Raw genomic sequence first — 24,235 nt, 5'->3', positions numbered from 1 at the left:
CCGATTTTTTACTCTATCATTTGGAACTGGAGAATCACCCATACAATCAGTCTGCTGTCCCACTTGAAGCTGATTTGAGAGGCACTTGAGTAAGGACTTTAGTGTCTTGACCTTTTTAAGTCGTATTCTGACCCATGTGCTATGGAGGTATTTCAGGTCTCTGGAGATCAGCAATAGTTGTTGTTGTTTTTATTTAGAAAATTAACTTGAACAAGGTGACATTGATCAATAAGAGTACATAGGTTTCAGGTAAACATTTCTATAGCATTTGAACTGTTGATTACGTTGTGTACCCATCACCCAAATTCAAATCAATTTTTGTCACCTTGTATTTGTCCCTCTTTACACCCTTCTCCTCACCTCATTCTGCTCTCTCCCCCACAACCACTTAACTTTTATCTAGCATTAGTTTTAAGTCAGTATTTACTAAACCACAATTAAGTTTTTTTTTTTTTACCCGTGTCAGTTACCTTTATAAATGGCTTGGGTTCCCTTGAAGGTAATGTTGACAAAAGGTTCATACTATACATTATGATGGCATTGCTGGGTCCTTTACCTAGGGACATGACCTCCTTCTCAACTGGAGAGGCCCCATATCTGAGTTAATTTAGGTCTAGTAACTGGGTGTTTACGAATTATCACTATAGCAACATTTTCATGTTTCTGCCAACAAACTTAGATGTGTTCATAGTTTTAATTATCACTGGGATCCACATCTTCTCCTGTCATCTTTGGCTTATAGAAACCAGCCAAACCAGAGCTCTTCAAGGATGCAAGTGCGTACGCTGATGAATGGATTTCTTTTTAACAATTCAGTGAAGGAAAGAATTGATAAGCACTCTGTTTTCCAAGCTTTGAATACATCTATTCATAAGTTACACAAAAACTTTCAGCATATGGTACCAATGATGATGACTAAAGGATTTATTAGATTCAGCACTACACTTTTTTATCTAGAGTTTACAGTGATTAAATTCATTGTTTTCTTATTTTTTTATTTACTATTTTTTTAATTGAATGTATATGGATGAAATTGGTTAATAAAGTGGCATAGTGTCAGGTGCACCATTCCATGATCCATCATCTCTACATTGCACCATGGGTTCATGCCCCCATCAGTCTCCCTCTGTCCCCATTTGTCCTGATTCACTCCCTTCTACTTCCCTCACCCCCTTTCCTTCTTGTAATCACTGTGCTGCTGCGTCTATGAGCTTTGAATTTACTTTTTTTTGTTACCTGGTTTTCTTCATTCAAATAGTATCAACTTTAATTAATGAAAGAAAATGTACTCAATAGAAGACTCTTTCAAATCTCTCTTAACCGTTTAGACGATGACGTTTCTGCAGTTTTGTCTCTAAGCGGAATGAGTCACTTTGCCCTTGAGAAGAAGCCTCGTCGTGCAAGCACATTTTATTTGATTTTAGTAGTACACTTGCAGGTAGCCCGGCATAGTTTTCTCATGACTTTGTCGTCACACGTTCGTTTGCCGACCAAACTGGCACAATTCGATATCTTATCCACGTGCATGCAAGAATTGGCTAAAATGAAATAAAAGGCAAATAAAATGCTGCTTGTTGGATTAAAACATTAGTGATACAAAACTATATTATCTCAGGGGAAATCTATTTTTCTTTATATATTCTGTTACTCAAAGCTCACCACACACATAAAATGTAATAGTCATAAACTGCTTGATAAACATACCTGACGCAGCAGCTGCAGAGTTCACACAACCCAGAACTTCATGAAATCAAATAAATTTCCCTACTGTGTTCCAACAAGGTGCACAGTAACAGAAATGAACTTAATTCCCAAAGTATTCCAGGTGCACTTATTTAGCGCAGTGTGTAAGAATGCTGCCTGATCTGCCCTTGCCATGAGTAGATGGTGCAAAGGGGCAGGGGCAGCAGATGAAGCACGGATCCCTCTCACACCATAACAAGCCACTCAGAGAAACAGCATCCTGTACTCGCAGCGGCTCTGGTGCATGTAATCATGAATGTATGAAGTGTTTGGGGATTAATAGGAGACCGGCAGGAACATTCAGCATGTGAGCTTAAAATAGCCCAAAGTTCTTTATCAGGTGCCCGATTCCCATTAATGCAGCTGTTAGGAAGGAAACAAGGGATATATTTGGCAGAGTGGGTGAGTGTGTGTGTGTGTGTGTGAGTGTGTGTGTGTGTATGTGTCTATGAGTATGTGTGTAGGGGTAGCCATGCTGAGGAGAAAAACATCAAGTTTCCATTTATTTTATTACTTGGCTTTATTTAGGGCTAAAAGCAAATCAAACCTGAGTCTATCCAAATTATATAGTCAGTTACTATCCTTTCCTTCCCCTCCCTCAGTGAGAAAAAGTAGGAGTGAACTGTCCAGAGGACTTAAAGGGCAATGTCATCCCCACTTTGGCTTGATTTACCTTTGCTCTGCACAACGACCTCAGTGTCTATCTTATTTTAGCCATCACCACTCTCCAGAAAAGAGAGGGCCCAAAAAGCAGAATGTCACATGTATACCAGCACAGAATCGGAGATAGTCACACACTCGGCAAGGCCACTGCCCATGGAGACACCACCACATGAAGATGCCGAATGAATCTTACTTACTGCAAAGCCCATTGTCACAGCTGTGAGGGCAGTCTTGACAAGGTTTCCCAGTTTTGTATGGGGTCTTCATCAAGGTGTTCAAGTTTCCACTGGCAATGGGATATTGGAAGGGCAGTTAGTGGCAACACTCAGAAATATGGGATTGTGCCGTAGGAGGCGAATACACTGCAAGGGTCCCAGATCAGAGAAAGGAGAGATTCCTGACGGTTGGATTGACAGAGACAATTCCAAAATGAATTGGTGGGATTTAAATATATGCAGATAAAGCGGAGATAGGGTTCCACTGTCTTGATAGTAGACCAAGGGCATGCAGCCAGAAAACAGGTTTGTAGCAAGGTTTTTAAAACTATGGGGGATTGGCATCTCACAGAGTATTTCTTACCTCTTTATTGGATGAATTTGTTTTCATTGAAAATCTATTTTGTGCCGTGAACTGTGCTAGACACTTAAGATAGCTTATTATGTTTAATCCTCTGAAAAACCCTGCAGGGAATGTATTGCTATTACCTCTTTATAGGTAAGGAAAAGGGAACTCCAAGTTGTTAAGTTCCTAGTGAACTGAAGGCCACACAATTAGTAAGTGATAGAGCCAATGTGTGTACTTGAACCTGGTGGACCACAGAGCCCGTTTTCTATACACCGTGCTATCAATATCCTCGCGGCTTTATCGTCCTTTAGAATGTACCGCTTGTCTTTTCCACTCTTTTGCAATTTTCTCCTTTCTTTAAAACCCCCCTCAAAGCTCTCCATGAAGCTAACTTATAAGCTCAGATTGATGAAAGGGGTTTGATCATAGCTCAAGCTGCAGGCCACTTGGCCTACCATATACCAAAACCTATGCCTTGGACTATACTTACCTGGGGCAATACTGGCAAACATAGTAATACTGTAATTTCGCATTAGGACAGTGCGCTAATGCACAGCCAAGTTGGTGGGAGGTGGCCCAAACAAGCTGTAAATGAGAAGTTTAAAATAAAATCATTTAAATTAAATTTATGATGTTTATACTGTATAGCTTATTGGTTCCTTGACTTTTACTTATTAGAAATTATCAATGGAGGAAATCTTAAAAACTGGAAAATATTAACCAGATTTTTTGAATTTCTAAATTTGATAATTATTCTTTTTTAATATCTCTTCCAGCTATGGGGTTTTATTTAACAGCAAACAACCTTTATATATTCATGACACTTTTTCTTATAACAGTGCATCCTCTGAAAATTAATAAATATGTGGTTGATGGGGTATTGGGCAATAAGGGGATAGTCACCTAAAGGCTATTTGTTTTTCTGGAGGGAAAAAGAAGAAACATTCTTGGTGTGTGTGTTGTGTGCTGATAATCTTAGAGGTTCCAATATAACTTTTCTTTAGTTTCTATATGATATAAAAATGCTTATTCAATAATTAAAAAAGTAATTTGCACATAGGAGTTAATATTTTTTATTATTCTTCACTCTAGCATTAAGATCATTCTATCAATTTATTGCCAGAACTGTCATTTGAGAAATCCATTGCGGTGAATCAAGATCACAATAATCAGATGAGTGTTTGCAGGTATCCAAGACATAATGGGTTGATGCTGATGTATATAAACAGGTAGTTGCATACCTGTTAGGTAGGGTAATTTTCATACTCACATGCAGATTGCATAAGTTAAAATGTATGCTTAACTCTCCAGGATAAACTGAGGCAAAAAATTAATTCTGGGATGGTCGTGGGCAAAAAACATTAAACTTTTGTCATTTCATTTTTACCTGGGTGTAATGGCCAATTTTAGCATTTGCTCGAGTACTTCCAAATCCATATTTGAAATCTTTAACTTCATCATAAAGGTTTTGGATTGCATCTGACCATGATCTGGGATTACTGGACATGAACAAATTCTCTCCACAGTCAGTGACTAAAAATGAGAAAAGACAATGAACCAATAGTTACATTAGCAGTTGCAAAGAATTCTTACAAAAAACTATTAGAATATTGTATTTTAGTGTTTGTGATCAATATCACCTCCCAAATCTTTCACTGACTGACTGTTGGAGAAATCTAACTTCAATTTCCAAAGCTCTGCTCTGTGAATTGGAATCACTCTCACCCCCTACATATGAATAGCTCTTTTTAAAATGTAACCATAATTCATTTTCAAACTAATTTTGTGGCTTAACATGGTCAGAGTCATCATTTTGGCAACACTAGTCAACTGATTAACTATCAATAAGAAAGTATTCATTATCTGCTATGTCTTCATAGTGTGCATGCATATAGCGGATATTTTTTAAAAAAAGTTACAGACGTGATTTTGACCTTGAGTTCTTCAGCCAGTGAAATAAGAGGAGCACATGGGAAGGAGGCAGCAAACAGATCAGACATCGGGTGAAGCGTGCAATGGAAAATGAAATCAAAGTCACAGACCCAAGAGCAGTAATAAATAGGTCGACCACATTTTAGCAAAAAAGTGTCAGATGGGTTGGAGCACAGTGGATGTGCAGCATAAAGCAACCTGCTACCCTTGAGAACAAGGTAGACCTAATTCTTCATCAGCAGAAGATACACATAGTCCTGGGGAGTTAATATTTTTTATTATTCTTCACTTTAGCATTAAGATCATTCTATCAATTTATTGCCAGAACTGTCATTTGAAAAATCCATTACGGTGAATCAAGATCATGATAATCAGATGAGTGTTTGCAGGTATCCAAGACATAATGGGTTGATGCTGATGTATATAAACAGGTAATTGCATACCTGTTAGGTAGGGTAACTTTCATACTCACATGCAGATTGCATAAGTTAAAATAGATGCTTAACATTAAAATAAGTAGTTATTTTCACCTGGAACTTGGGGGCTGGTAACTTGATCTATAATGTAATAGGTAGGATTTTTTTTTTAATTAGATTTCAAGAATAAACTCGGCATGTGTTTAAATAAGGATGATGAGTAGCTAAATGAACTGAAGGTCAGAAAAAATATTTCAAACAATTTTTTGTTGTTATTTTGCTCCCTCATAGCTTTTGCCTTGGACCACAAACTCAGACTCATCTGACACTTTTTTGCTTGGAGTAGCAGGAGTAATGAGATTTTAGGGTAAGAGTTTTTAAAAAAGGAAAACAAAGGAATACGAGAAAGGATGCATGGGATGTGCCTGTGGGGAGAGGTCCGAAAGTCCACACCAACCGACAGAATCTAGGCCCCGTTCCCAAGCTGCCATATCTCGCTCGCCATGTCAGTGATTTTTTACTTAATTTTTGGTTTTTAGGCAATTCTGCACTATTCATTGGGGAAGACTGACTTACAGCTAATTTTCCGTTTAGTTGGAGGACTGTGATGCAGGGTACACTCGTTGGCCCAGTTTTCAGCATTCTTTGCGACTTGGTCATTCCACGTCTTGGAATAAATGACAAACATTTGGAAATGAGAATTGTGATGCTTTCATGAGATAATCATGATGTACGTGATTACATTGAAAACAAATTCTTATTTGATACATTGTTTTTTAGTATTTTTTATTTTTCCATTGTTCTACCAATTTCTAGCCACATTTCTTGATTTCCTAAGTGAGTTAATTACCAGGAAGTATCTTCCTATATGGGCTAACTGATTAAATGTTTTAGGGGATAAAAATAGCCATTTAACTCCTCAGCTGTGAAACAAACATTTCAAAACTAAGCCATGCTTTTTTATTTGTTTGTTTCATTTCATTTCATTTTATTTTGTGAGAGACAGAGAGAGAGAGTCAGATAGGGACAGACAGACATTCAGGAAGGGAGAAGCATCAAGTCTTTGTTGCAGCTCCTTAATTGTTCATTGGTTGCTTTCTCATATGTGCCTTGATAGGAGGTTGGGGGGGGGGGCGCTACAGCAGAGCAAGTGATGCCTTGCTCAAGCCAGCGACCTTGGGTTTCAAGCCAGTTACCTTTGGGCTCCAGCCAGCGACTATGGAGTCATGTCTATGATCCCACGATCAAGCCAGTGACCCTGTGCTCAAGCTGGTGAGCTGTGCTCAAACCAGATTAGCCCCCGCTCAAACCAGTGACCTCAGGGTTTTGAACCTGGGTCCTCCTCATCCCAGTCCGACGCTCTATCCACTGTACCACCGCCTGGTCAGGTAAGCCATGCTTTTTTAAATGGATAATCACAGCTTGGGGATACAGCTATTTAGTCACAAATAAGAACTAACTATGTGCTGTTTTCTCTCAAAACGTCTATTGTATTTGCAGCAGTCTTCATAAATAAATATACTGCCAGTTGAGATAGCCAGCATTGGTAAGTTAGTCTTAGACCAAATAAAATGTAATAAAGTGAAGGACAAAACATATGGAAAAATAAATGCCACCCTTATATCATAGGCAAAAGCAAGAAAGATACAAGAAAATCAATGCAAATAGGAATTTAGTATTATCATAATTCAGACAAATTAAATCAAGATGCTAGATGTTACTTGCCAGAAAGAAAAAACAAGTTCTGATCTAACATGGGAAGAGAAGTTCAGAGTAGATTAGACAGCTTGCATCTTTGAGAAGTCCATGACAATTACTTATTGTGGTCATGAGTTATTTGTCTGGTACATCTGGCACAAAACACTTCCTCAGAAATGAAGATAAACATAGGGATCAGTAGAGAGATGCTTCCCTATAACCGAGATTAAAGCAACAACATCTGGCACAAAACACTTCCTCAGAAATGAAGATAAACATAGGCATCAGTAGAGAGATGCTTCCCTATAACCGAGATTAAAGCAACAAGTTCAGAGTCTCGGAAATGGAACGAGTCAGTAATACAACAGATTCTATTTCTCATTTATTATAGGAATCTCCTCCAAAAAATAGACATTTTGCCTGTAATTAAAGTATAAGTTCAATGGATTTTAAGACAGCTAATTGCTAAATAGATTTTTTCTTTTATTTCTTGAGGTGCAGTATAACTTCTAAATACCTATGATTTATTGGTTCTAGCTCAGCTCTTTGCAAAAATTCAGGACAAATTTAATTCATTTGACATATGATAACACTTTAAATACTTGAATTGGGAAGAGAGACAGTAACCAATTTTTAGTGAACATCTCATGTTTCTTTTATTTTATTTATATTAGTATTTTTTTACTAATCCCCCCAAAGATGTAACAAAGTTTGATTATCATTTTCACTAATAGTCAAGAAAACTGAAGTTCTTCCAGATTAAGTAATTAGCCGGGACTTAAAGGCCATATTCTATTCTCTGGGATGGTATTTAGTCTAACTATCTCCTATTTCATTGTTTTTTGGTTTCCAGACAACCCACTATGCCAATCAACATCTTCTGATACTCTTTTACTAATGTATTGTCCGAACCCATGCACATTCTGTAACATATGATCTGACTATAACTAAAGAGTGGGACTCTAATTTTTTAGACCTATATACCATATTATATTATATAGTTTAAGTTTTCATTTGTTGTTTAGCATATAATTTTTCAAGGAATATAATTTACAAGGTTTTTTCCACTGCCCTTAATTATACCTTCATCCCATTGAGAGAGTCAATATGTTTTCCAATTCAAATGTATTATCTTAAACTGCCAGCCAATATGGCAACTTTTTTAGTGAAATAAAGATTAGAGTATTTTATATATACAGATTCTAGTTTAATGTCTATTTGTTAAATGGTTAGATGTTAATTGATAATGATCTATCAGTAAGACACAACTTACCATTTTAAGCATGTTACTGGCACTGGGACTTGCCATCCTTCTAAGTTCATTGTGCTTATTAAGAATCTCCATTTGGGCTAATGGATGTCGGGTCAATAGAGTGGAAAGTGAGATATTTGACTTTAAAATGAAGCAAAAAATAAGAACAATATTAAAATATTGAAAGTCAAAGTAGCAAAACAACTGATTTATTTCAATATTGAAGCTGATATAAAACGTTTAGTTTGATGTTCTTCAACTTTAGCATGGAACTCATCCAGAGGGCTTGTTAACATATGGATTGCTGGGCTCCACCCCCTAGTTTTTGATTCAGGAAGATGATGTGGGCCAAGAGAATTTATATTTCCAACAAGTTCTCAGGAACCCTGCTTTGTGAATCAGTAGTCTAAGTTGTAGAATTGTTGTAGAGGATCTTGGGTGTGCCCTTTTGAATATCAACATCGTTTTTTTTTTGTTTTTTTTTTTTGCCTTTAATACAATAGATTAATTTGATCTATAAAGCCTTATCTGATAACATGAAAGAATTTAAACTCTCATCAGAAGCCTAATTAGTATAAGAAAGTTCCAATAGAACAAAAAAATAGTACCTGGAATTCTGCAAAAACAAAATTTGAGTTATATGATGTCTAGCAAAAATATTTACTTAAACTATAGAAAATTTCAGGTGACATGTCTATATCTATATCTACATCTATATATATCTATATATGTGACTACAGAATTTTCAGATATTATTTAGATTAAAAATATGCAGTGTGTCTGGCCAAATTTATTTACTATTTTATAAAGGTTATGAATTGTGTGCATACTTATATTTATGCCAACCTCAAAAATTACCTTTTGTCTTAATAACAGCATAATTAGAAGGCAGTATATATCTTTTAGGTGAAAATGATTCATAAAAAAAAAATAGGCTGAAAAAAGCCCCAGAAGTCATTTTATAAATGCTATGCTGTTTCTTCTTTGTTTGCTAAACCAATGGACCTATGCACTGTTCACTCTTGTCTTCCTGCCCCTGCCTAATGTTCTGGGCTCCACCACCTGGGCTCCCCTGTCTTTCTGGTTTCACTGAGCCAAAAGAAGGCACTGGTAAAATGGAGGGTAGGAGAGAGTAGAGGTCATGGCATTTCTGGACCACTTCGTCCCTACTTCCACACTCCATCTCTGGAAGGAGATAGCTCCATTCTGATCCCACTGTTATTTCTTCTTTTAATCCCATAGGTCTAGCAGTTGAAAGGCTTTCTATGGCTGCAAGCACTGTTTTGTTCCTTTAACCCTGATCCTTCCTCTGTAAACATTGCTTCATTATAACTCATTCATTCAAAACATCTGTGTTGAAGAAAGAAATGGTAATTATGTGATATGATGGAGGCATTAGCTAAAGCTATGGTGCTCATCATTTTGTAATATGTAAGTGTATCAAATCAATACTTGTACACTCTAAACTTAATGCTATTGTCAATAATATCTCAATAAAGCTGGAACAAAACAAAACATCTTTGTTGAATTTTTTGTCTAGACTGTGAGTGAAAAAACTCCTTTATTTTTATTCATTAAAATAAATAATAAATTCAGAAAGGTCAACTGAGTTTTGTAAGGAACTTTTTTTCCATTATACCCAAAAACTAATTACTTTAAATTTGGAAGTACAAATTGATAAACAGATAACATATCCCTTGTGATTATAGACTCTATTTTAATGAGGGCAACATATGGAAGCTACCATTGTTTCTTTAGGAAATAGCTTAGCACTTTAAGCATTTTGGTATTAGTACAATCACGTGTCTTTCTTATTCTTTGGATTGATTTATCTTTTTTGATTCACTGGTCAAAACCATTTAAGCATTTAAACTGAAAGAAAATAAATTAAAGACTTTAAAATATATAAGTTCAGAGGATTCATCAGCATTTGTGTATATTAAGTTCTTCATTATAGTTGAGCAAAGTTGTTTAAATAACCGAACTGGTATCTAATTTCTTTGCCTACTGCAACCTTTAACTTAGACATCACTTCTCATTCACCTTCTCATGTACACTAGCATTGCCTCTCCAATTACACCATTCTGAAATATGCAGCTGCAAAAAAACCCAGTGATTTATGTCATCAAGCGCTGTGTAGATAACAAGAGTTGACTGTTAAAAATATGTTTAAATATAGAGCTCCTGTCATTAAGAAAAGAAGCCAAAGTAAATAACAACTGACAATCTTGGAGGGTGCAGTGGGTTTCCTGGAAGCCCAGGCTGATCCATTACAATCAACCTGGGTGATGCTCATAATATTGTTACATTTTCTTTTTCTATATATTTTAATTTGTAAAATAATTTTAAGTTTGACATTTTATGAGAGTACTATTATATAATTTAGTTCTCAAAGCAACACATTGTGGTAAGAATTATTATTCCCCCCTGGAAATTGAAGAAAAAACAAGGTTCAGAGATGTTCCAGACCAGATGAATCACTTCTTACCACGCATTGTTCTGAATAAATGGCTACATTGACTGAAACTTGATATCCATTTTACAAAATAGGACCGTGGAAATTAAACATGTTCAAAATTTTCTACCTAAAATGATAAAATTAGTACAGAAAAAATGCCAGAACTTGAATGCATTGACAGTAAATAAATCTTAAGTTCTTTCTAAGTCAGTATACTGGCACCTGGAATGCAATACTAGCACTAGGGAAATAGCACTTTGAAACTTTAAACTTTTTCCCATGGGTAGATCCTAATCTACCACACTGTTAGCAAAGATACTAAGAAAGCTTTGTCATGTCTAACTCAAGAAAACTTTTTACTTTTCTTCTTTGGAGAAATATGAAAGTTGCATTATTCTTTTTGGTTTCCTCAAATAACTTTCTAGTTTGTAAAAAAAAAATTAAGTTTTTTTTGAAGTAAAACACTATCCCTTTAAATAAATATAGAAGTCAAATAATAATCACTCAGCTTCAAAGGTATAAAACTACCTTCATTTTTCCTATTCGATCTTACAGTCAAGATTCCAAGGCTTTTTTCCCAAAGACCAAAGTAACAACTTTTTTTTTTTTTTGTATTTTCTGAAGTTGGAAACGGGGAGGCACTCAGACAGACTCCTGCATGCGCCCGACCAGGATCCGCCCGACCAGGATCCACCCGGCATGCCCACCAGGGGGCGATGCTCTGCCCATCTGGGGCATTGCTCTGTTGCAACCAGAGCCACTCTAGCGCCTGAGGCAGAGGCCACGGATCCATCCTCAGCACCTGGGCCAACTTTGCTCCAATGGAGCCTTGGCTGTGGGAGGGGAAGAGAGAGACAGAGAGGAAGGAGAGGGGGAGGGGTGGAGAAGCAGATGGGCGCTTCTGTGTGCCCTGGCTGGGAATCGAAACCGGACTCCTGCACACCAGGCTGACGCTCTACCACTGAGCCAACCGGCCAGGGCCAAAGTAACAACTTATAAGCTGCATCTTGCACTTCTTGATTACCTTTCCCCTCTTCCCAAGGAGAGGAAAATGTCTTCCTTTCTACTTTCAAAGTTCATGTCTTTCTCTTGCTCCCTTTTCACTTGCTGCTCAGCCTGTTGCACTGTCTTCTGTCCCCACACTCCCACTGAAAGGGCGATCGCAAGACCATCACAACCTCATTGGTGGTAAATATAATGGAGGCCTCTCATTCCTTATCTTACTTGTCTAGGGACTTGTTGTATACACCCTTCTTGAATAGCTTTCTCCCCTGGCTTTGTGGTGTTCATGGTGTTTCTTCTTCTCTTTTTTCTTAGTCTCCTTCTTTTTCAGATTCCCTTTCTGGGGCTCACCATTACATCTGGGTATTCACAATTCTTTCCTAGGCCTTTTCCCTTTTCACATTACACATTTTCCACTTTCGTAGTTTCAATGCCACTTTTACGCCAATGATCCCCAAACCTCTGTCTCTAGCTCAGATCCTAGGCATGCCTCACCTGAAACTCACCTGCCCCAGATAATGTCATCCTTGGGTCCTCTCAGAGTCTGATCATCATCAGGTGCTCCCCATTCCAGTGAATGCCATCATCCAGCGATACAAACTTGATGTTGCCACTGTCTCCTCACAACCCACCTCTAACTGATCTCTAATTTCTGTAGCTTCTACTTTGGAATTAGATGTTCATTCCCCAAAACAGGTAGAGGCCACTATCATAGTGCATCACTCACATTAGTGAAAAAGTTTCCAACTAGTCCTCCAGGCCCCATACTTGCCCCCTGCGGTATGATAGAATGATCTTTCTGAAATGCAGATCTCACTATTACCCTCTAAATCAGATGCTCCATGATTGAACTTACCATTGTTTATGAGGCCCATGGGACCAGGTCCTGCTCTTACTCCTCCAGCCTCATCCCGTAGTGCAGTTCTTCTGACCCCACCAAACATGACTGTTCCTTACCTCTTCCTAGTCTAAACTGGCTTATGCTCAAACTCCCCTGGTCTCTTATCTGTTACACTTCAAACATGATGTAACCTTTTCCTCAAAAATTTTCCCTTCTCCACCTCTACCTTCTTTCTTTACTAGTCTAAATTTTACTAATTATATTATCATGAGAACAAAATGAGATAAAGTGGCAAAATGCTTAGATTTTTTTTTAAATAGCAAAGGTTCAGGAATAACATTTCTTAGAACACCATACTTATCTTCACAATGAATGTATCATACTTTTCCTTTTTAAGTTACCTGTTGATTCGTAAGTCCTCTCCTATTCTGAAGTGTTATGTGGGCAAGTACTATGTTAATCTTATTGATTGCACTATCCTTAGCATCTAGCACTATGTCTGGGATAGTAGACACTGAATAAGTGGTTGTTGAATTGAATGACATTGAAATATGTTGAGCTACACCTTGGAAGCCAAACTTATAGTTTTATTTTTGAACCGTGATTGTTGAGGACTTTGTAATATTACATATATACTTTCATGAGTCTAGAAACTAGATAGCCAACCATATGTTAAATCCTTCAACTGAACAAGCTACTTGTGATAAAAATGAATTCCTATAAGGCAAGTAGTGAGTTAATTTTACATTCAGATTCATGCTATGCTTTTCATATGATGCTCAATTCTAACCCACTATCTTATTGATCAGTAGTGTAAATGAGTAAAATAGTTCCTGATTATTGTAATAATATACATTAGTGAGAACGAACATACATTATGTGATGAGAGAACAGTTCATTTTCTCCCCATCCCAGGATATTTGCAACCATCATCTTTGTCGATGTCACATTCATCATGGGCTATGGGTAAGTTAGCCCTTTTAGTAGAGCTTAAAATCTATCTTAAGTGAAATGCTTACCATGCCTGCAGCTTGTTGCAAGAGTACCATGAAGCACATGCCCACCAACATCATTGTCTCTGAAAAAAAATGAAGCATTTATGAGATTTATGAGTATATAAAATAGCTTTATAAAAAATGATTATAATTTTAAGAAATGTATCCATATAGATTTTTTGTGGGTTGAACTTTCTATAAAAATAACTTTTCTTGGTCAGATGGACAGTTATTCTTAGTAAAAGTCAGTCTCATTCTTTACCTACCTATAGGCTTTATTATTGTGTTATTCAATCCTAGATTAGAACCCAGGAATATAACAACAAACTTTCTTAATACTTTATAAAGACAAGAATTTGAGACCTAATCAAAGAAGAAAAGCAAATATTTTGTTTGTAATAATTCACATCACCAATGAGCAACCCTGTTTTTAAAAGTTTCCCTCTGAGTCATGATAATCTTTCACCTACAACTGAGAAAATTAAGTCACAGATGTGTAAGGTTAGACACCAAGTGGATACTTCTAAAAATGATGAATTTTTAATTCCATTACAATTTTACTTTTAGTTTTATACTTCTCTACTGTTATTATTATTAAATAATTGTTATGTTATTTTTAGTGTAATTTCCTCTTTTATTTTAAAACTTTTTTGAACTATCTTTTGTTTCTACTAAATTTTGATCTAATTCTTCTTTATGACCAGTAAGTACTAAAGTTGTCTATCACTGTTCCATTAGGGTTCCCGTCTGAAAAATTGGACAGTCTGTCTCCCTTCAATCTATGTACGATGTGCATTTGAGTATCCTGAGTAACCTAGTGGCTTTTCTTGAATGTATTCCATTTATCCATAACCTCATTAAAAAGGATTATGACAACCATAAACATAATATTTCATGCATGATCTATCTTTTGGTTTACTTGAAATGCTAGACTAAGGCAAAGCTAGAAAAGTAATTGAAATAAATTAATACACTCCCATTTACTAGTAGTAAAATTGAGAATAAAGTTAAAAGCTGTAAAGTTTTCTCCCTCCATGGATACCTTTTATCACTAAATAATACAGGAAATGTTTTACCTGAAATAAGCAGGTGGGAAAGATAAGATGCTCCCATGTCCAAAGGGAAAAGAATATATTATGATCTTCAGAAGAGCAGTATATATATATGTATGCAAACCACTTCTCTTTCCTGTTTGGTTACCCTGAATTATGTAAACTGGTAGCAATATGCTATGGTGAAAAAGTCCTAAAAGATTTTATCACCTGCTTTAGTATTAAATAAGCCATTAATTTAATTCTAATGAGGAAGTTAGTTAATAATTGTTCTTCTCCTATAATTAGGTTTAGTAATTTAGTAATGATGGGTTAGGTAAGTCCTAAGCTTTACTACCAAGGTCTAGAGAGTGTAATGCTACTTAGGTTGTGATTTATGTATTTTTTTTCTTAATAGCCTTCCATGGAATCACTAATTAGCTTTTGGTAAATTGCCTTTATGCAGTCTAAGAATTATGTAAGACATATGACAAAATTTAAAATTCTGTTTCATTATTAAAAGTAATTATACAATCTAATAGGAGATTTAATAAATATAGATAATTAATTATTACCTTATTTTCATTATCAAATGCCACAATATCAAAATGAAATGTTTAAATAAGTCTTTAGAAAAATAATATCATAACTCAATGAAAAAAAAACCTCCCAAAATAACATTCATATTTTTAAAATGGGAAAAAATGAGCTTTACATATGTAATAAATTTGTTATAATAAAGCCACTCACCACTTCCACCACTCACACAAATTAACTCAAAATGGATCAAAGACTTAAATATAAGACTTGAAATCATAACACTCCTAGGACATAACAGGAAAAAACTCTTCAACATTGGTGTTGGGAAACATTTTTGAATATAAAATCAAAAGCACAAACAACAAAAGAGAAATTCAACAAGTGTGTTTACATGAAACATTTTTTTTTAGACAGACAGAGAGTCAGAGAGAGGGACACACAGACAAAAAGGGAAAGAAAAGAAACATGAGTTCTTCATTGCGGCACCTTAGTTGTTCACTAATTGCTTTCTCATATGTGCCTTGACCAGGGGGCTACAGCAGAGCAAGTGACCTCTTGCTCAAGCCAGCAACCTTAGGCTTGAGCCAGTGATCTTAGTCTTCAAGCATGTGACCATGGGGTCATATCCATGATTGTTACTGTTACTGTCTCATTTTTTCATTAAAAACTAATTTTTTTCAATGATTGCACTTAGTGTAGATTGAGAAAGTAGCCACATCCACACAGTGTTTCAGAGGGTGGGCTTTGGAGCTAGTCACCCTTGTTCATAACCTCATTTTACCACTCACTAACTGAGAAAACTCAGGCAAGTGATACATCTTATTTATGCCTCAATTTCCTCATTTTTTAAAAGGGTAATATTAATAACAATGAAATGTTGGAATTATTATTAAGTAATTTAATCCATTTAATATATCTGTGATTTTAATATAAGCAATTAATGCTTGTTATTATATTTTCCTAATTTTAATTAATTAATTTGTTAGTAACAATGGACAAAGCAAGATACTTTGGGGAAGATAGAGAAGTGAATGTGAAAGGCGTGATAGCAACAAGGAAGCAGGAGACATTCCTGCTTTTTATTCCCTTTTAATTCAGTGGGTTAGACATCCATACATGAAAAAAAATCTTTGTGGGTGTTTTGGGGTCTAGTATCTTACTCTAAAAGCCTTGTGAGAAATTTCACCCAGTAGTACAGCTGGTAAGATACAGACAAACCTTGGTATGAGCTATAAAAATAATATAAATAAAGCCACTTGAAAATGGAGTCAGAGCTGTCATCCCAGGTCAACTGCCTTGCCAATCTCATGACTCAAACTTTCAGAATATTAAAACAGGGAAAAGTCACTTTTGGATTAGATTAAAGGAGCATTGTACTGCAAATAACTATTTGCAAAGCTAAGAGGAAAGCAAACATTTTGAGACATTATGATCTGATTAAAAATTCAAAATAGTCATTATAAAAAAAACTTTAAGACTCACCACAAAACTCAAAAAGACAATGAAATTAGGCATAAATTATATAAATAAAATGAGCTCTTTACCCAAAAAAGAAAAAATTAAATATAAAAAAGAACCAAACAAATTTTAAAGGTGAAAAAAATCTGTGAATGAAATAAAGGAGCAATAGGGAGCATCTGCAGCAGGGCAGGCCACATGGAAAAAAGAATAATGACTTAGAAGATAGGAATTCTGACAAAAATACAACCATACTTGGAGACCTCAATACACCGCTGATGACTCTAGATCGGTCATCCAAACAGAGAATCAATAAAGATATATTGGCCTTAAACAAAACACTAGAGCACCTGGATATGATAGACATCTATAGGACATTTAATCCCAAAGTGACAGAGTATACATTTTTCTCCAGTGTACATGGATCATTCTCAAGAATTGACCATATGTTGGGCCACAAAAACAACATCAGCAAATTCAGAAAAATCAAATTTGTACCAAGCATATTTTCTGATCACAAAACCTTGAAACTAGAATTCAACTGTAAAAAAGAGGAAAAAACCCCCACAAAAATGTGGAAGCTGGCCTGACCTGTGGTGGTGCAGTGGGATAAAGCGTGGACCTGGAACACTGAGGTCGCCAGTTCGAAACCTTGGGCTTGCCTGGTCAAGGCACATATGGGAGTTGATGCTTCCTGCTTCTCCCCCTTCTCCCTCTCTCTGTCTCTCTCTCTCACTCCTCTCTCTCTAAAAAATCAATAAATAAAATATTTTTAAAAATGTGGAAGCTAAACAACATACTTTTAAAAAATGAATGGGTCAAAGAAGAAATAAGCGCAGAGATCAAAAGATATATACAGACAAATGAAAATAACAATATGACATATCAGAATCTATGGGATGCAGCAAAAGCAGTGATAAGAGGGAAATTCATATCACTTCAGGCCTATATGAAAAAACAAGAAAGATCCCTAGTGAACCACTTAACTTCACACCTTAAGGAATTGGAAAAAGAAGAACAAAGACAACCCAAAACCAGCCAAAGAAAGGAAATAATAAAAATCAGAGCAGAAATAGATAAAATAAAGGACAGAAAAACTATAGAAAAAATTAATAGAACAAGGAGCTGGTTCTTTGAAAAGATCAACAAAATTGACAAACCCTTGGCAAGACTTACCAAGGAAAAAAGAGAAAGAACTCATATAAACAAAATCCAAAATGAAAGGAGAATTGATTACCATGGACATCATAGATATACAAAGAATTATTGTAGAATACTATGAAAAACTTTATGCCACTAAATTCAACAATCTAGAAGAAATGGATAAATTCCTAGAACAATACAACCTTCCTAGACTGAGTCAAAAAGAAGCAGAAAGCCTAAACAGACCAATTAGTAGGGAAGAAATAGAAAAAACTATTAAAAACCTCCCCAAAAATAAAAGTCCAGGCCCAGATAGTTATACTAGCGAATTTTATCAAACATTCAAAGAAGACTTGGTTCCTATTCTACTCAAAGTCTTCCAAAAAATTGAAGAAGAAGCAATACTTCCAAACACATTTTATGAGGTCAACATAACCCTCATACCAAAACTGGGCAAGGATAGCACAAAAAAAGAAAACTACAGACCAATATCTCTAATGAATACAGATAATACAGATGCTAAAATACTAAACAAAATACTAGCAAATTGAATACAACAACATATTAAAAAAATAATACATTACGATCAAGTGGGATTCATCCAGAATCTCAAGGATGGTTCAACATATGTAAAACAGTTAACATAATACACCATATCAACAAAGCAAAGAACAAAAACCACATGATCTTATCAATAGACGCAGAAAAGGCATTTGATAAAATACAACACAATTTTATGTTTAAGACACTCAACAAAATGCGTATAGAAGGAAAATATCTCAACATGATAAAGGCCATATATGATAAACCATCAGCTAACATCATATAAAATGGCACAAAACTGAAGGCTTTCCCCCTTAAATCAGGAACAAGACAGGGTTGTCCACTCTCTCCACTCTTATTTAATGTGGTGCTAGAGGTTCTAGCCAGAGCAATCAGACAAGACAAAGAAATGAAAGGCATCCACATCGAAAAAGAAGTAAAGGTATCACTTTTTGCAGATGATATGATTCTATACATCGAGAATACCAAAGACTCCACAGAAAGATTACTAGAAACAATAAGCCAATACAGTAAGGTCGCAAGATACAAAATTAATATACAAAAGTCCATAGCCTTTCTATATGTCAACAATGAAACATTTGAGAACGAACTCAAAAAAATAATCCCCTTTATGATTGCAACAACAACAAAAAATACCTAGGAATAAACATAACAAAGAATGTAAAGGGCTTATATAATAAAAACTATAAACCATTGTTAAGGGAAATCGAAGAAGATGCAATGAGATAAAAGAATATTCCTTGCTCTTGGATAGGAAGAATAAATATAATCAAGATGGCCATATTACCCAAAGCAATATACAAATTTAATGCAATTCCCATCAAAATTCCAGTGATATTTTTTAAAGAAATGGAACAAAAAAATCATCAGATTTATATGGAACTATAAAAAACCCCGAATAGCCAAAGCAATCCTAAAGAAAAAGAACGAAGCTGGGGGCATTACAATACCTGACTTCAAACTGTATTATAGAGCCACGACAATCAAAACAACATGGTATTGGCAGAAAAATAGACACTCAGAGCAATGGAACAGAATAGAAAATCCAGAAATAAAACCACATATATATGGTCAAATAATTTTTGATAAAAGGGCCAACAACACACAATAGACAAAAGAAAGCCTCTTCAACAAATGGTGCTGGGAAAACTGGAAAGCCACATGCAAAAGAATGAAACTCAACCACAGTTTGTCCCCTTGTACAAAAATTAATTCAAAATGGATCAAAGACCTAAATATAAGACCTGAAACAATAAAGTACATAGAAGAAGACATAGGTTCTAAACTCATGGCCCTTGGTCTTAAAGAGCATTTTATGAATTTGACTCCAAAGGCAAGGGAAGTGAAGGCAAAAATTAATGAATGGGACTACATCAGACTAAGAAGTTTTGCTCAACAAGAGAAACTGACAACAAAATAAACAGACAACCAACTAAATGGGAAATGATATTTTCAAACAACAGCTCAGATAAGGGCCTAATATCCAAAATACACAAAGAACTCATAAAACTCAACAACAAACAAAAAAACAATCCAATAAAAAAATGAGAAGAGGACATGAACAGACAATTCTCTCAGGAAGAAATACAAATGGCCAACAGATATATGAAAAGATGCTCATCTTCATTAGTTATTAGAGAAATGCAAATCAAAACTGCAATGAGATACCACCTCATACCTGTTAGATTAGCTATTATAAACAAGACAGGTAATAGCAAATGTTGGAGAGGCTGTGGAGAAAAAGGAACCCTCATTCACTGTTGATGGGAATGTAAAGTAGTACAACCATTATGGAAGAAAGTATGGTGGTTCCTGAAAAAACTGAAAATAGAACTACCTTATGACCCAGCAATCCCTCTACTGGGTATATACCCCCAAAACTCAGAAACATTGATACGTAAAGACACATTCAGCCCCATGTTCATTGCAGCATTATTCACAGTGGCCAAGACATGGAAACAACCAAAAAGCCCTTCAATAGAAGACTGGATAAAGAAGATGTGACACATATACACTATGGAATACTACTCAGCCATTAGAAATGATGACATGGAATCATTTACAACAAAATGGTGGGATCTTGATAACATTATTGGAAGTGAAATAAGTAAATCAGAAAAAAACAAGAACTGCATTATTCCATACATAGGTGGAACATAAAAACTAAGACATTGATAAGAGTGTGATTGTTAGGGGTGAGCGGGGTGGAGGGGAGGGAGGGAGAGGAAAAGGGGGAAGGGGAGGGGCACAAAGAAAACTAGATAGAAGGTGACGGAGGACAATCTGACTTTGGGTGATGGGTATGCAACATAATTGATTGACAAGATAACCTGGACATGTTTTCTTTGAACATATGTACCCTGATTTATTGATGTCACCCTAGTAAAATTAAAAAAAAAAATAGATAGGAATTTTGAAATAACACAGAAGAGAAAAGAAAACTAAGATAAAAAAGAGGGAAGAAAGCTCACCAGAGCTATTGAAAGTTAATCAGAAAGTTACATTTTAGAATATTTGGGATTTTAGAAGAAGTGAGAGAGAAGGGTGTAGAGAGTATATTTAAAGAAATAATAGTTGAGAACATCTAAAACCTGGGGGAATACTCGGACATACAAGCCCATGAAACTAATAGAACAACCTATTATTTCAATGCAAATGTTCTTTCTCCAGGATACATTATAATGAAACTGTCAAAAATTAATGATAAAGAATCTTAAAGGCAGTCAGGGTAAATAAACACTAAATTACAAAGGATCCCCCATTAGATTATGAGTAGATTTCTCAGCAGAAATTCTACAGGCCAGAAGAGAGTGGAATGAAATATTCAAAATGTTGAAAAATAAAAATTGTCAGCTAGAAAAAGTACTTTCTCTGGAAAAGTTATTCTTCAGTTTTGAAAGAGAAATGAAAGCTCTCCCAGACAATGAAAAGCTGAAAGCATTCGCCATCACTAGACCTGCCTACAAAAAATGCTAAAAATAGTTTTTCAAGCTGAAATAAAAAGATGCTAATCAGTGACATGAAAGCATATAAAATATGCATACATTCACTATTAAAATAAAAATATATATATACACTCACACTACAAAATGTAACTGTATATTAGGATAGTTTTTTAAGCACTCATAGAATAAAAGTTAAAAAATAGTATAAAAAACTATAGTTACTCTAAATTGTTAACAAATACACAACATAAAAATAGGTCAATTGTGACCTCACTATTACAAAAGGAAGGAATAAAAGGCTGACACCTTTATAGGCAATCAAAGAAAAGTTATCAGTCTGAAAGAAACTTTATTTTTTAGACATTTTATGCAAATCTCAAGGTTACCACACACACAAAAAGAATAGATCCAAGAAAGACAAAGAAAAGAAAAAGCATATCATCCTAGAAAATAACCAAATCACAAAGAAACAAAAAACAATCAGAAAGCAATTAATAAGTTGGCATTAGTAAGCCCATAGACTAGATATAAATAATTATTCTAACTGTAAATGGATTGAATTTGCAAATCAAAAGATATATATGACTAGATGAATAAGAAAGAAAACTCAATGTATACTTCTCTAAGCAATGCCCTTCAGAGTTACTGATGCATATAGACTCATCTGTGGGTGAAAATCCCAAAGATTCAAGTAAAAAAAAAAACACAAAAAAATTGTTGGATCTAATTAATGAAATTCAGTAAAGTTGCAGGATATAAAATCAATATCCTGCAAAAAATCAGTTGCATTTCTATGCACTAACATGCAACATCTGAGAAACATAAAAAGTAACTATCCCACTTAAAATAACATCAAATGCAATAAAATACCTAGAAATAAATTAAACCAAGTATGCAGAAGATCTGTACATTAAAAACTACAAGACTTACCCCTGGTCTGGTAGCTTAGTTGGTTAGAGTGTTGTCCCATCATGCCAAGGTTTTGGGTTCAATCCCTAGTCATGGTACATACAAGAATCAACCAATAAATACATAAATGAGAGAAACAACAATTCAATGTTTCTTTCTTCTTTCTTTCTTTCTTTCTTTCTTTCTTTCTTTCTTTCTTTCTTTCTTTCTTTCTTTCTTTCTTTCTGTTTCTCTATCACGCATGCTCTCTTTCTCTCTCTCTAAACATTAATTTAAAATTTTTAAAAAATTACAAGATTTTTCTGAAAGAAATTGAAGACACAAATAAATGTTTATGCTACCCAAAGCCATCTATAGGTTCAATGCAATTCCTATCAAAATCCTAATGACTTTTTTTCACAGAAATAGAAAAAAAAAACAATTCTAAAATTTGTGTGGAACCACAAAGACCTTGAATAGCTAAAGCAATCATGAGATAGACAAACACAACCAGAGACATCACACTTCCAATTTCAAATTATACTAAAAAGCTATTGTAATTAAAACAGCATGGTACTGGCTTAAAAACAGATGGTCAGACCAATGGAACAGAATAGAGAGCCCAAAATTAATATACACTCAACTAATATTCAATAAGGGAGCAAGGGAACCAACATAGAAAGCATAGTTTCTGCAACAAATGGTGTTGGGGAAAGTGGATAAGGACATGCAGAAAAATAAAATTGAAACCCTATCTTCCACCACTCACACAAATTAACTCAAAATGGATCAAAGACTTAAATATAAGACTTGAAATCATAAAACTCCTAGGACATAACAGGAAAAAGCTTCTCATCATTGGTGTTGGGAAACATTTTTGAATATAAAATCAAAAGCACAAACAACAAAAGAGAAATTCAACAAGTGTGTTTACATTAAACTTCTTTTTTTTTTTTTTGACAGACAGAGAGTCAGAGAGAGGGACAAACAGACAAAAAGGGAAAGAAAAGAAACATGAGTTCTTCATTGCGGCACCTTATTTGTTCACTATTTGCTTTCTCATATGTGCCTTGACCAGAGGGCTACAGCAGAGCAAGTGACCTCTTGCTCAAGCCAGCAACCTTAGGCTTGAGCCAGTGACTTTAGACTTCAAGCGTGTGACCATGGGGTCATGTCCATGATTATATACTCAAGCTAGCGACCCCACACTCAAGCTGGTGAGCCCACGCTCAAGCTGGTGACCTCAGGGTTTCGAACCTGGAACCTCTGTGTTCCAGCCCAAAACTCTATCTACTGTACCATTGCCTGGTCAGGCATGACTACATTAAACTAGAAAGCTTTTGCCTTGCAAAAGAAGCAGTCAACAAAATGAAAATGCAACCTATGGAATTGAAGAAAATATTTGCAGACCATATATTTCAGAAGAGGTTAATAACTAAAATCGATAAAGAACTCATACAATCCAATAACAACAAAAACCCCCAAATAATCCAATTAAAAATGAGCTGAGGAAGAAAGATCAACAATTTTCCAAAGAAGATATTCAAATGGTCAACAGGTACATAAAAAGGGGCTCAATTTCACAATTGCCAGGAAAATAAGATCAAAACCACAGTGAGATATCTCACCTCACACCTGTTAGAATATAACAAGAAGATAACAAATAAAAAGTGTTGGTGAAGATGTGGAGAAAAGGGAATGCTTATGCACTGTTAGTGGCATTGCAAACTGGTTCAGCCACTATTGAGACCAGTAAGGCAGTTACTCAAATAATCAAAAATAGAATTACCACACAAACCAGCAAGCCCACTTCTGAGTATATATCCAAAGGAAATGAAAACAGAGCATAGAAGAGATATATGCACTCCCATGTTTATCGCAGCATTATTCACAACAGCCAGGATATGTTCATAAATGGATGAGTGGGTAAAAAAGACACAGTATATATATCCAGTAGAGTACTACTCAGTTATAAGTAAAAAGAAAATCTTGGGCCCTGGCTGATTTGCTCAGTGGATAGGGCATAGGTCTGACATATGGACGTCCCAGGTTAGATCCCAGGTCAGAGCACACAGGAGAAGTGACCGTCTGCTTCTCTCCTT

The 24,235-nt window shown here is 35.4% G+C and overlaps 1 protein-coding gene across 1 annotated transcript; it reads right to left on the bottom strand.

Annotated features, from left to right (window-relative positions):
• Positions 1–1,229: 1,229 nt before the first annotated feature.
• Positions 1,230–14,671, bottom strand: LOC136389555 (cysteine-rich secretory protein 2-like). The gene is made up of 8 exons (XM_066361394.1): positions 14,641–14,671; positions 13,589–13,647; positions 8,290–8,409; positions 5,895–5,985; positions 4,358–4,503; positions 3,461–3,555; positions 2,604–2,692; positions 1,230–1,538 (listed from the first exon to the last, which is right to left on the bottom strand). Exons 2-8 carry the CDS (start codon positions 13,640–13,642, stop codon positions 1,411–1,413), a joined length of 723 nt encoding a protein of 240 aa, XP_066217491.1. The 5' UTR covers positions 13,643–13,647; positions 14,641–14,671; the 3' UTR covers positions 1,230–1,410.
• Between the last annotated feature and the right edge of the window lie 9,564 nt (positions 14,672–24,235).

The sequence above is a fragment of the Saccopteryx leptura genome, chromosome 1, assembly GCF_036850995.1.
Source record: "Saccopteryx leptura isolate mSacLep1 chromosome 1, mSacLep1_pri_phased_curated, whole genome shotgun sequence".
Taxonomy (NCBI): Eukaryota; Metazoa; Chordata; class Mammalia; order Chiroptera; family Emballonuridae; genus Saccopteryx; species Saccopteryx leptura.
The sequence above is the reverse complement of the archived record's forward strand: the minus strand, read 5'-3'. Positions and strand labels throughout refer to the sequence as shown.

Excerpts from the sequence above, each read along its gene's own strand:
- LOC136389555 (XM_066361394.1), bottom strand. The coding sequence starts at position 13,642 with ATGATGTTGGTGGGCATGTGCTTCATGGTACTCTTGCAACAAGCTGCA. Across the intron at positions 2,693-3,460 it reads GTTTGCCAGTATTGCCCCAG|TGGAAACTTGAACACCTTGA; the intron begins GTAAGTATAGTC and ends TCCCATTGCCAG. Across the intron at positions 1,539-2,603 it reads CTGTGACAATGGGCTTTGCA|CCAATTCTTGCATGCACGTG; the intron begins GTAAGTAAGATT and ends ATTTCATTTTAG.